This window comes from Oncorhynchus keta, chromosome 35, assembly GCF_023373465.1.
Source record: "Oncorhynchus keta strain PuntledgeMale-10-30-2019 chromosome 35, Oket_V2, whole genome shotgun sequence".
Taxonomy (NCBI): Eukaryota; Metazoa; Chordata; class Actinopteri; order Salmoniformes; family Salmonidae; genus Oncorhynchus; species Oncorhynchus keta.
Window position 1 is genome coordinate 19930153 of NC_068455.1, and position 12903 is coordinate 19943055.

The window sequence follows — 12903 nt, forward strand, 5'->3', positions numbered from 1 at the left end:
CTGTTCCTAGGCCGTCATTAAAAATAAGAATGTGTTCTTAACTGACTTGCTTAGTTAAATAAAGGTATAAAAGGTAAGAAGAAAATGTAAAATTTACAAAATTTAAAAATCGGCTATACGGCGCCCAAAAATACCAATTTCCGATTGTTATGAAAACTTGAAATCGGCCCCAATTAATCGGCCGATCTCTTGTTTTAATTGTGTTTGATTTTAAATTCTTATTCATTGCAGGGCACAACTGTAAGAGAGACTGTCTCAGCTTGTTTCCCCTGTTTAAATAAAGGTTAATAATAATACAATTATACTCTGGTTTTTACCTCAACATAGTGTGAAATACACATATAAACAATATCCTAAATGTAGAATCATTTTACTGGGGGGCAATGAGGAGACTCAGGATCTTTCCCCACGGCCCTTTCCCCCACACTTTTCCATGGCAATTCCATTGTTTTGGTTGAGTTTGATTGACCTCTTTACCGCATCTATGTGCAGTGTTCTGTGTGGAACTGTGTATGTGTTGGAACGCTGGATTCAAATTACATTCATTTAAACAGGACTGCACTACAATCACATTCAAGTGCCACCAAGTAAAACCCAGCACAGGGCCTTCCCTTAAGGAATGTTTCACTAGGAATATCTACAGATCCACAGCTCCTTTGTGGGAGTGGTTGTCCAGGGGTAACCTTCGTCGAGAACCAGGCTTCCAAAAAAGGCTTGACAGCAACGTGATTTTGATGCAAGGCTTCGCGAGACTAGGCCAGGGGTTACTGCTACATCACAAGACAGATAGACTGACGAACAGACAGACAGGGCGGGTAGGCTAAGCAGCTTCCCAGCTACCCAGCAATTCCCCATAGGAAGAATCCCTTTATTCCAGGTCAAGGTCTGTAACATGTCATTGGAACTATATCAGCAGCTAGGGCAGTTAACCTGGTTGGGTTCCTACCCCCTGCTCTGCCTCTCTCACGCTAAACTGAATAATCAATCACAATTTTACAGTCCCTTGATCATCAAGGAGAGCCCTGCAGGTGCCTGTGGTCAGAGCCGGGGAGACGGGGACGATCAGGGGAAAAAATTATCGGGGCTTAATGTCCGTAAGTTGCTCCAACAGATCAACGTTGTGGCATGGAGACGTCTGGAGACATTATTGTTCAAAGCGTCGGTTACAAATCTGGCCATCATTGAGGAGGAAAGAGGAAGAGAAGAAGAGATTCTGCAGTAGCACACAGAGGAAATTTTGAGATACAATTTCCCATTTGTAGACTACTACAGTATGATGAGATGTAGGTTAGGAGAGTAGGTTTACAGCGGTAGACTGTGAAATCAAATCAAATCAAATCAGAGCGTGAGTAGAGGGCAGGTTTTTCTGGTAGCTTTAGAAGAGAGCATTACCTAAAGCACCAGATGGAAATCAACATGCTCAACATCTGTCTGGAAGCACAGACACTAAACACAGGTCTCTTCTCTGCTGAGGACGGGCATTAAACGATAGCAGTGTGCCGTGCCTGCGCTCTCTGGCAATTTCCAAGTCACCTGCGAATATTCAAAGTCGTGACTTTGGTGTGTAAACAAAGCATTAAATATTGTATGTCAAGCCGCTGCTTAGTGATTGTGATGAATACAGAGAATGGTTTTTCCCTAAAGGAAACCAGCAGGGAGGACAGGACGGAACAGTCATTCTCTTACAAATAGATGGAGGACAAAAGAGAGAGAGAGAGAGAGAGAGAGAGAGAGAGAGGGGGGGTGAGTCCTTGTCTATCTAAACAATCCTACTTGGTAATTGAACTAGCTAGGTGCTGAAGGACAGGCACTACTCAGGGAGAAAGCTGCCCCGTCAGCAGACCTGTAGTGATTCCTTTCCCTCCAGTATAGTGAGGTGAGGTGGGAGAGAGAGTGGATATAGCACAGCCATTCTATTCAAATACACGATGCAATTTCAGTGTGCTTGACTGTGCATTGCCATGGAATTTCCAGGGAGCAATAATAGGGTATGAGCACGTGAACAGAGCTATATATAATAGTGCACTACTGACTGTACGTGTATGAGAATGTTGGATAAATATCACTGAGATCATTAATAAGGGTGTTATAGCACATCTGTTACATATTTATAGTACTAGGAATGGATAAGCAGAGAGAATAGTCCTCAACGGTGCTTTTCTCTGAGCTCTGAGCCGTCTACTACTACTATACAGTTGCTGCAATCTATAGATGGTACAAACGGCAGCCAGCCAACCACGCCTGAAATCTACACAGCAAGAAAAATACAATATGATCAAGTAGTGTTAGGTGAGCAGCATCATGAAACGGGTAGTAAAACACAAGCAACATCTCTCTCTCTAGACAAGCCTTGTTGTACTTTAATGCAGAAATAGCTATAGTACAACTCGATGGCTGCAACATTATTACACCTTATGCCCAGGATGCATACTCTTTAGGTCTTTCTCGCTCCATACTCTGACCTTGACAGTAACAGTGCAGTGGCGGACACACACACACACACACATACACGCACAGAGGAGAAAAGAGGAGGAGAACAACGGTAATCAACACACCACTTGCATCGCATCACAGTGCCGACGACGACATGTGTGCAGCCAGAGAGGGAAACACACACAGGAAATCAATCCTAATTGAGAGAAATAAACACAGTTATAATGGGTTATTCACCTCTGTTCTCTTACAGTGCAACATCCAACCGAGAGGATTGGATAGTGTGTCCTCTGTACCATGGTTTTACAGCAACACACCCTATCTAGTGCACCATCATCAGTATTTCCCCTATATTAATTTAGCAGCTCGGCAAAGATACGAATTGAAGATCAGAGTAACAAGTTACAACAAGTTACATCTCTTTCTCAGATTCTCATCGGATTGACAGAGAAACCTCCAAGGTAACTATCTAGCTAGCTTGTAATCCTGGAAGTGTTGCCAACCCTGTTAATAGATGTATGTGTTAGCTAAAATTCAGTAAAGTTAGGCTAGCTATATCATTTTTGGAGTTAATATAGAATTGGCTGGCAATGTCATTGAGATCAAGAGATAAAATGTAACTCTCCTCGATGTTCAGAGGAGTTTCAAAGGAAGAGAACATAACTTAACTTTCAAGCATCTTGGAGTAGAATGTCCTTTAAAACCTTATCAACAAACTAAAAATCCCCCAGGAAGCCCCACTACCTCTACCATCGCTTCTGGGGAAAAAAACACACACTGACAATCACCATCGTTGTGAAAAGAACCAACCAAGGGGGGCTGTGCGGTGAACAGGTACATTTTTTTAGTAAGGTCCATCCCAACTTCGGGCTGTAACTATGAGATGTAATAGCCTCTCTCAGTGTTCTCTGACAATAACACATTACTGTATTTTGCTGACTGGCTGTTTCCTTGAACTTTTGCTTTGGTCCAAAGCACTCCTTCCCACAAAAGATTGTCAGTTTCATCTAATATGTATCTAGTATTTCATTTGAAGTGAAAATGGTTTTAAGAGTAAAAAAAAAAAAACAGACTATACTGTCTGTACATTGCTGCCTGGTTCAAGTTGTTTACGACAAGTGAAAATCACAGCAAGATATACCTCTGTCATTGTAAACAATAATTACATACTGAAATAATTTAATAGCGAGGGAAAAAATGTGATGCTTTAATATTTGAGACCACAAGCAAAAAATGCCAAGCTCACTCTATAATTCCATCAAAACAAAGTAGAATGTGGCATCATTTTTACCTAAACATAGCCTCATACACTGTCTTCACAGCAACTACACCATCACGTTGCTCACCTCTACAGACTATAGCGATCTTAGTTATACTAATTCTTAACTCTGTTCTGCAAATATTCTGAAGTGAACAGAACAGGAAATAGAACAAATTAGCACTTTTGTTTTCCCAGAGGGGGGAATTGTTTTGTGAAACCAAGCCAACTGTGTGGGTAGTGTTACTCTGTTGTGTGTGTGAACTCAAGCCAACACCGTCTCACCATTGGCATGGGAAACATATGTTTACATTGCCAAAGCAAGTGAAATAGATAATAAACAAAAGTGAAATAAACAATAAAACATGTCCAGTAAACATTACACAAACTAAAGTAACAAAATAATATAGACATTTAAAATGTCATATTATGTCTACATTCAATGTTGTAATGATGTGCAAATAGTTAAAGTACATAAATAAAATCAATTGTAACGGCGTTCTTCGTTTGTCGAAAGAGAGTCGGACCGAAATGCAGCGTGGTGGTTACTCATGTCTTTAATGAAGGAAAAAGCGATACATGAAATAACTAAACAAAAGCAAAACAACAAACGGAACGTGAAACCTAATTACAGCCTATCTGGTGATACTACACAGAGACAGGAACAATCACCCACGAAATACACAGTGAAACCAGGCTACCTAAATACGGTTCCCAATCAGAGACAACGAGAATCACCTGACTCTGATTGAGAACCGCCTCAGGCAGCCAAGCCTATACAACACCCCTAATCAGCCGCGATCCCAAATACTACAAACCCCAATACGAAAATACAATAACATAAACCCATGTCACACCCTGGCCTGACTAAATATATAACGAAAACACAAAATACAATGACCAAGGCGTGACATAAATAAACATATATATAAGTTGAATTTACTATGGTGTTTGTTCTTCACTGGTTTCCCATTTCTTGTGGCAACAGGTCACAAATCTTGCTGATGTGATTGCACACTGTGGTATTTCACCCAATAGATATGTGAGTCTGCCTTCAGCAGCCTTTCTCAATAACAAGACTATGCTCACTGAGTATGCACATAGTCAAATATTTCCTTATCTTTGGGTCAGTCACAGTGGTCAGGTATTCTGCCACTGTGTACTCTCTGTTTGGGGTAAAATTGGACTTTCCAATGAGAAAGTATATTTTTGTTTTCATGATTTGGTTGGGTCTAAGAGCACCAGAACCAGCTTGCTTAGGGGACTCTTCTCTAGGTAAATGTTATGGAAGGATTGGGAATCACTTCCTTTTAGGTGGTTGTAGAATTTAAAAGCTATTTTCTTGATTTTGATCATTAGCGGGTATTGGCCTAATTCTGCTCTGCATGCATTATTTGGTGTTTTATGTTGAGGATATTTTTGCAGAATTTTCTCAATTTGGTGTCTCAATTTGGTGTTTGTCCCATTTTGTGAATTCTTGGTTGGTGAGCAGACCCCAGATCTTACAAGCATAAAGAGTACTGGGGTCTATAGCTGATTCAATCATTTTTAGCTAGATCCTAATTGGTATGTCAAATTTGATGTTCCTTTTGATGGCATAGAAGGCCCTTCTTGCCTTGTCTCTCAGATCGTTCACAGCTTTGTGGAAGTTACCTGTGGCGATGATGTTTAGGCCCGAGGTATGTATAGTTTTTTGTGTGCTCTAGGGCAACGGTGTCTAGATGGATTTTGTATTCGTGGTCCTGGCAACTGGATCTTTTTTGGAACACCATTTTTGCTGTCTTACTGAGATTTACTGTCAAGGCCCAGGTCTGACAGAATCTGTGCAGAAGATCTAGGTGCTGCTGTAGGCCCTCCTCGGTTGGGGACAGCAGCATCAGATCATCAGCAAACAGGAGACATTTGACTTCAGATTCTAGTGAGGCCGGGTGCTTAAGACGGTTCTAGTGACCTCGCCAATTCATTGATATATATGTTGAAGAGGGTGGGGCTTGAGCTACATCCCTGTCTCACCCCCTGGCCCTGTGGAAAGAAATGTGTGTTTTTTGGCAATTTTAACTGCACACTTGTTGTTTGTGTACATGGATTTTATAATGTTGTATATTTTTCCCACAACACCACTTTTCATCAATTTGTATAGCAGACCCTCATGCCAAATTGAGTCGAAAGCTTTTTTGAAATCAACAAAGCATGAGAAGACTTTGCCTTTGTTTTGGTTTGTTTGTTTGTTAATTGGGGTGTGCAGGGTGAATACGTGGTCTGTCGTACGGTCATTTGGTAAAAAGCCAATTTGACATTTGCTCAGTACATTGTTTTCACTGAGGAAATGTAAGAGTCTGTTGTTAATGATAATGCAGAGGATTTCCCCAAGGTTGCTGTTGATGCATATCCCACGGTACTTATTGGGGTCAAATTTGTCTCCACTTTTGTGGATTGGGATCAGTCCTTGTTTCAAATATTGGGAAATATGCCAGAGCTCAGGATGATGTTAAAGAGTTTAAGTATAGCCAATTGGAAATTGTGGTCTGTATATATTATCATTACATTTAGGATACCATCAACCCCACAGGTCTTTTTGGGTTGGAGGGTTTGTATTTTGTTAATTCAATGTAATTGGAGAATCTAGTGGTTTCTGGATAATAGCTTTAATAGTTAGTTAATAGTTTAATAGATTTGTATTTGATCATGTATATGTTTGTATTTGATCATGTATATGTTTTGCTGTTTGCTCTTTGTTTTTGAGCCAAAAAGATTGGAGAAGTGGTTTATTCATACATCTCCGTTTTGAACAGATAACACTTTGTGTTGTTGTTTGTTTAGAGTTTCCAATTTTCCAGGAGGGGCTAGATACTATGGATTCTTCAATTACATTGAGCTGATTTCTGACGTGCTGTTCCTTCTTTTCTGTAGTGTATTTCTGTATTGTTTTAGTGATTCACCATAGTGAAGGCGTAGGCTCAGGTTTTCTGGCTCTCTCTCTCTCCCTCTCCTTAATCCAGACAGGGAAGTTGTTTGCCCAAGTCAGTCAGGCTGGCATTAGTCAGATTCCACCACCTTGAGGACAGCAGCGACTATAAACAGCCTACCTCCCACTCTGGCAAACATCAGGATGCTATTAAGAGGGGCATTAAATTAAATATATTCACATAGTCCTTCAATCAGAATTCTCAGACTCAAGTGTTATTTAGTTCAACTCTCAAGTGAAGCAGAATGACAAATCACAGTCTGATTAACCTCTGCAGAATGGCAATAGGAGACCGGTAGGAGACCGGTGATAAAGAAAGCACTCATCCACAGGCTATGAAGTTTCCCCCTCTAAATTAATTCCATATTCAAGATTCCTATCTCTCAGATATAACCCAGAATGGCACACAAATATGCTCCTGCTAGAGAGATTACCAGAGACTGATTTAGCATAAACATTCCCTGCTGCAGCTGGCTGGATACTGCTGCAATTGCAAACTTGCTGAATGAAATTGTGAAAAAGTGAAATCACAGGCCTTCATTTACTCAGACAGTTAGTAAATGTTTCATTAGGATTATTAACAACATGAGTAGTGTATAATAATAATGCACAATAGCAAGTTTTGACAGTAATGGTCCAAGTCAAGTTTTCACTATATTCGTTTTTCTGACATACACATACAAAATTTACCTGATCAAGTTTATGTTCAAATGTAACACAAGCATGTTAGATAGAATGTGTCCTAACAGATTACATCCCAGTACACATCAATATATTGTAGATGGTTTGTTATATTCCATAAAAGCATGAGCACTGCGTTCAATAACACATAGATATAAAACTGTCTGTTATGAAGTTGTCATTATCTGTAATAAACTCAGATCATAAAGCTTCATTCTAATTTGTTTGATGTTGTGGAAGAAAAACAACATAAGGATGTAGCTATCCCATAATTAGAATTGTTCTATTATTTGCGAAAATACAATTGCCTACTCGCCTTCAAGAGACACTTTCAACTCCAGTTATCAACACACCATTATTAATTTACATCTAATCACCTGCTTGTTTTCAACAGATGCAAATTAAACCATATAATACAATTGACTGCTGAAGTCAAAGTGTTGTCCTTTACAACAGGTCTACAACAACCATTACATACATGCTGGGTGATGTCTGATCCGACATGCGCTTCATTTAAAGTTCCTCAACAGCTGGTTGCTGGTGTATGCTAATTTATCTCTCACAAGCTTCAGTGACTGGTGTCCGGCTGCAAAACAGCAGGCAGTGATTCACCAATGCACACAGAAGAGCACAGCCTGGCCTAGCAAGCAGCACTTCCATGCTACACAGAAACAAACAGTGGCATTGTCATCGATGAATGCACATGTTTCACGAAGCTAAACAACCTTGCTTAGAGCAGAAACAATGCGAAAGTGCCTGCAATGCAGGGAAGCGCTCTAACAGACGATATGCACTGACGGTGTGTGTGCCCTCTATTCCGTATAACATACGCCTTCTCAAGGCTATACCTGTTACCCGAACGCCAAGGTCCCCAATTCTCAGACGCACTCCTGCTGGAAAGGGCAACATAGAAACTTCTGACATCTCCACTCAAAATCGCATAGCATCTAATGATAAGCGTTAACGTTTACATATATAAATAGAACACTCCAAGCGTTACCGTTCTCTTCTTGTAGGGTCTTGCTGAATGCTAGGCTTGGTGGGCGCCATCTTCCTACAATTATTTGATTTCTTACTTTTTTTTTCTTCAGATTTATTTTGACATAAAGCCGTGACGCCTGACAGCAATGCTTCATGTAGTCTGGGTATATTTAAACAAAGCTGTAGCGCTGATGTGGACCAACCGTGCCCCCGTCTCCGTGTATTGGCGTTCATGAGCGTTAAAAAAGGAGCAAAAAACCCCAAGACCGAGCTCGAAAGGCATGCCAAGAAAAGTGAGTGGAAACCGGGGGATGCGCTTCTCAAATCCCGCTGCTCTCCTGATACATGGGGCTTGGGTTGTAGCAGTGGAAATGCTAGGCTACCCTATGCACATCGTCTCATTACATTTTTCCATAAGAGCGCGTTGTCTCCGGTGCTTCGTAAAGGATTTTTCTAAGTCTGTTTGTCTGTGCATTTTCCAGCTTTTCCTGGCTCGCTCTATGAGAAAAAGGAAACATCTTCTCTCCAGCCAGAGCAACAACGCCACTCAGTTGTAGTTGGAGACAGTTGTCATTTTCCGTTATACAGGTTGCAATACGCAAATATCCTTGGCTGTGCTTTTTGTAACTGCTATAAGACGCATCTATAGTTTTATGCATTGGCCTATGAGGTTTTCTCATTAAGCTAAATGGAAATGTTTTTGATAGTAATACGTCTTGCAGATAGATATTGGATGTGACTATTTCCAATGCTCAAGTGTTTGTAAAACAAATTTGATTAGAATTGTCATTATAAAATATGTATATACTAGACAGTGGACACATGCCACTTGTTGTATCAATTTCATAGTTGATTTAAAAAAGTGTTTATTTTATGAGGACTATAGGCCTATATTATTAACAACGTATAACATTCATAATTGAAATGAAAATTTATCCTCATACATTTACTGTATATCTGTTTTAAGTAGGCCTATTATTTAAGAGTTATCTGGGTGTGATTCACTTTAGTTTAATCTAAAAAGCAAATGCTATTTTAGTGTATTATAACATATGAATTAGCCCTACATTAGCCTAATTGTTCAATCATTTGCATTTAAATGCACTATCATTAGAGTGTCACATCAGATCAAAACTAGTCTTCAATCAATGAACAATCAAGGTCACTGACTTGTCAAAATGTGTTGACTCGATGCTAAATACAAACTTCAGGTAATTTGTATATAACCAAATGTGAACACATAGACTACAGTTGGTTTGAAAATACTAAGCCTATAAACGTTTTTTTGTTGTTATATAATATGATCAAAGAAAATACAACTTGCCTTAGAAAAAATTCCTATGGATTATCGTCAGTTACTTTAACCCCCCCAAAATGTTATGTTTATATTTTAGCAGGTGTCATGCCACTAGTTTCCTTTCAACGGGCAGATGTAGGCTTTAATCTATATATTTTTCACCTGAAACAAGATAGGTTTCCCAACATGTTTTATAAAATATAATGAGTCACTCTAGAATATGTGTGATTTTAAATATGGGTTGCAAAAGCATTTAAACACAAATACCATTGGTTTCTAAAGTCAATGTGTCAACTTTTGCCAGTCATTAAGTCTCGGTGTATAACATAATTACCCTAATTATCTTTGACAGGCTTTATAGCCATGCATGATCAAGTAGCAAGTAAAATGTTCAGTGAAGGTCTATAGATTACCCTAATTATTTATTGTAAAATAGTCTATTGAATGGTATGAAGGTGTCATGGATAGCCTACTTTAAGTCATCTTTCAGAATAAGTTGACTGTGTAGCCAAGTGTTGTTGTATGCACCTCATTATACATGCAGCAGCATGTAAAGTAACTTTCTTACCACATTCCTCAGGTAATCACCATTTTAACTAATCCCACTCCAATTATTGTCATCCATATGGCCTATATCACATAAATAGCATGATGTGAAACTTGATAATGCCATATGTTATAAATGTGGTAGCAGGGTCGTTATGCACCCCAAAAATCTGAAGGGGAATAAAGTATGTGAGCAGGGCTGGGGGTTGGTGATTACCTGCGGAATGTAGTAAGAAAGTTACTTTACATGCTGTTGCATGTATAATGTGGTGCATAAACAACACTTGGCTATTTTAAATAGTCTATTGAATGGGGGCTAACCCCTCTGTCCATAAATTTGAGAATTTAGCATTATTCAAACACCTGAAACAGCTTTTTCCTGCAATCTAGAGCCATAATCATTATGCTTAATTCTATGTAAAAAAAATGTATGTTTTTTTCTTCATGTCTAAGTATACCTCTTGAGCTGTCTTTATCCTCCTGACAGATGGTTATTTTTTTCAGGAAACTAAGTATGCTTCTCTGCATCACTGCTAAAATCTGGGTAAAATATTGAAAGGCATGGGAGTCTTATTCAGCACATTTAGTTATTGCTAGCTTTTCTTAAGTCTACCAACCTTGCCAGCAGGCATGCCAACTAAGATAGTTACACGAGCTAGCTACTCTAACTTGATTGATAGCCTGAAATGTCTTTTTGGTAGCTAGTTATGAGGTTGGAAGATTGGGAACCTATTTAAAAATGTATTTTTTTTTTTATATATTTTTTTTACAGGACAAATCTGAGGGGGCACGTGCCCTCTATGAGCATGACACCTCTGTCCAAAACCAACCCAAAGAGTTTAGTGACTTATATCTCTATCTCTATCAATCTATATCTCTGTCATCTCTATACGTCTATTATTGTGTGGCCATGTCTGAATGAAAGAATGGGTGTAATAAAATAAAACTAAACACATTTCCCCAGTGGTCAACATACCTTTGTTGATAGGAGGTTATCCCCTGGACGTTCTGCGGGTTCCCGTTAGTTGTACCGGGGACTCTCCCCATGGCGTGACCTGATGGCATTCCCCCGGCTCCTCCACCTGCCGCTGTCACCTGAACGCTGAAATCCGGGAAGATTCTGATCATCCCCGCTCTGGAAGATTGAACACGCACCGAGTCTATGGAGATATTTCAACGAATAGCAGCAGCCGTCCCTCCAGCCGAACAAGTCACATCACAATCCCATTAGTGATGGTTACCAGCTCATCGGCCATTCTACGTCTTGATTTCTCTAGCTTTCACAGCTTTCAGGAGGTTAGCAATGACATTGATGCCGGTGATGTGCGGGGCAGGAAACGCGTCCTCTACGCACGGATTTGTAGTTGGAGACAGTGGAGATCAGTGAATATTGTTCTTTATCTAGAATGATCAAATTTCGAATCTGTTGTGCCAAATAGGCTATTGCAGCATTACCCGTAATTCTTGCGTAAAAGATTGTAAAGTCTAGCCTTATGTTACTGAACTATTCAGAAATAATATATATTAATTTACTTTAGCATGTTCTATATGTAAAAGTGGAACATTGATTAGTGTTATTGATGACTGGTGATCTAGAAGTTTAAATATAAGAAGTGACAGGCGGTCAGGAACTTTTACCTAAAAAGTTAAACAGATTAACACATTTCAGGCGCTTCTTTGGAACCGGTTTCTTGTCATAAAAAGCTCACCAATAACCTTATTTTGAATTTACTGAAACGTTATCTCTTTAAGACGCTTAGACGATTAGAAAAATAAAAGGCTTAAAGCCACAATCTCTGACCGGGTTGCATCCTCCGTGCTCACAGCATCATTTCCCCAAATTCCAATCCACGTGTTATTACGAACAAAACCATGCAATATCAAGTTTTGAAATGGATAACTATTTGCACTTACATTATAGGCAATACAGGAGTTGGCAGTAGGTCGCTGACCAAATCGTTAAACCTAGATTAGAGGATTGCAAAAAGTGAAAGTATTTTATGCCCTCCACTACTGTTGGCACAGTGTCACTTCCAAAACAGGACCGATGCTATTTGTAAGGATGCCTAGATGTGTTGATAGGCTAGTGTGAAAAATTCGTTTAAAAAACTTCAAATAACGCTGAAGCGTTCAGTTTGTCTCCAACAATTGAAGTGTGATGTTTTCTTATCTTTCTTTGAAGGACTGAAACCCTCTCCTCTTGACAGGTGCTCTATGTGCTGTTGTTTGTGTGAGGTGTCTCCGGAACAGGTTCTCTCAACTTGCTATGCCCTAATGTGCAGCAGAACATTTGTAAATAAGCTTGTTGCTGTCTTTGTGAATGTTCCCATAGACGGTGTTGTTGTTTGATCTGGTAGCAATGCCATTCCTAGCGCGTGTGAGCGGATGAACTTGGCCTCAGCAGCTGCTGATTAACTGCCTCGCGCAAGCGATCCACGGAGCGCGCGCAGCACCATTCCAGCCAATCAAAGACAATGACAAGAACGCGCAAAGGATACTGCATGAGCAGTAACCCATTGCAGCCCGGGAGACAGCTAAAATCGATTCCATTGAAACTGATACGCCCTTTCATTACGCGGGTAAAGTACAAATTAACATAGGTCTGCTATCAAACCCTCTCACACCAAGACACAGTTATGTGTTTGATAGACAGTGCAGCCAATACGAACTGGATCCAATTACTCACAGATCAGGTAGAATAGAATATAACTTAATTTTATAATATACAATTTGCCTATGAAA

At 39.7% G+C, this 12903-nt stretch overlaps 1 protein-coding gene across 4 annotated transcripts in view; it reads right to left on the minus strand.

The window, feature by feature from the left end:
* LOC118369059 (neuronal PAS domain-containing protein 3-like) overlaps window positions 1-12525 on the minus strand; it is a 536261-nt gene extending 523736 nt beyond the window's left edge. For 2 of the 4 annotated variants that reach the window (XM_052496674.1, XM_052496672.1), the window contains exon 1: window positions 11138-12525. In XM_052496674.1, the coding sequence (XP_052352634.1) occupies window positions 11138-11289 (152 nt within the window). In that variant the 5' untranslated portion in view covers window positions 11290-12525. Of the gene's footprint in view, window positions 1-8337; window positions 9048-11137 lie in introns of those variants that run through there. The other 2 variants (XM_052496675.1, XM_052496673.1) reach the window with 1 other exon arrangement.
* Between the last annotated feature and the right edge of the window lie 378 nt (window positions 12526-12903).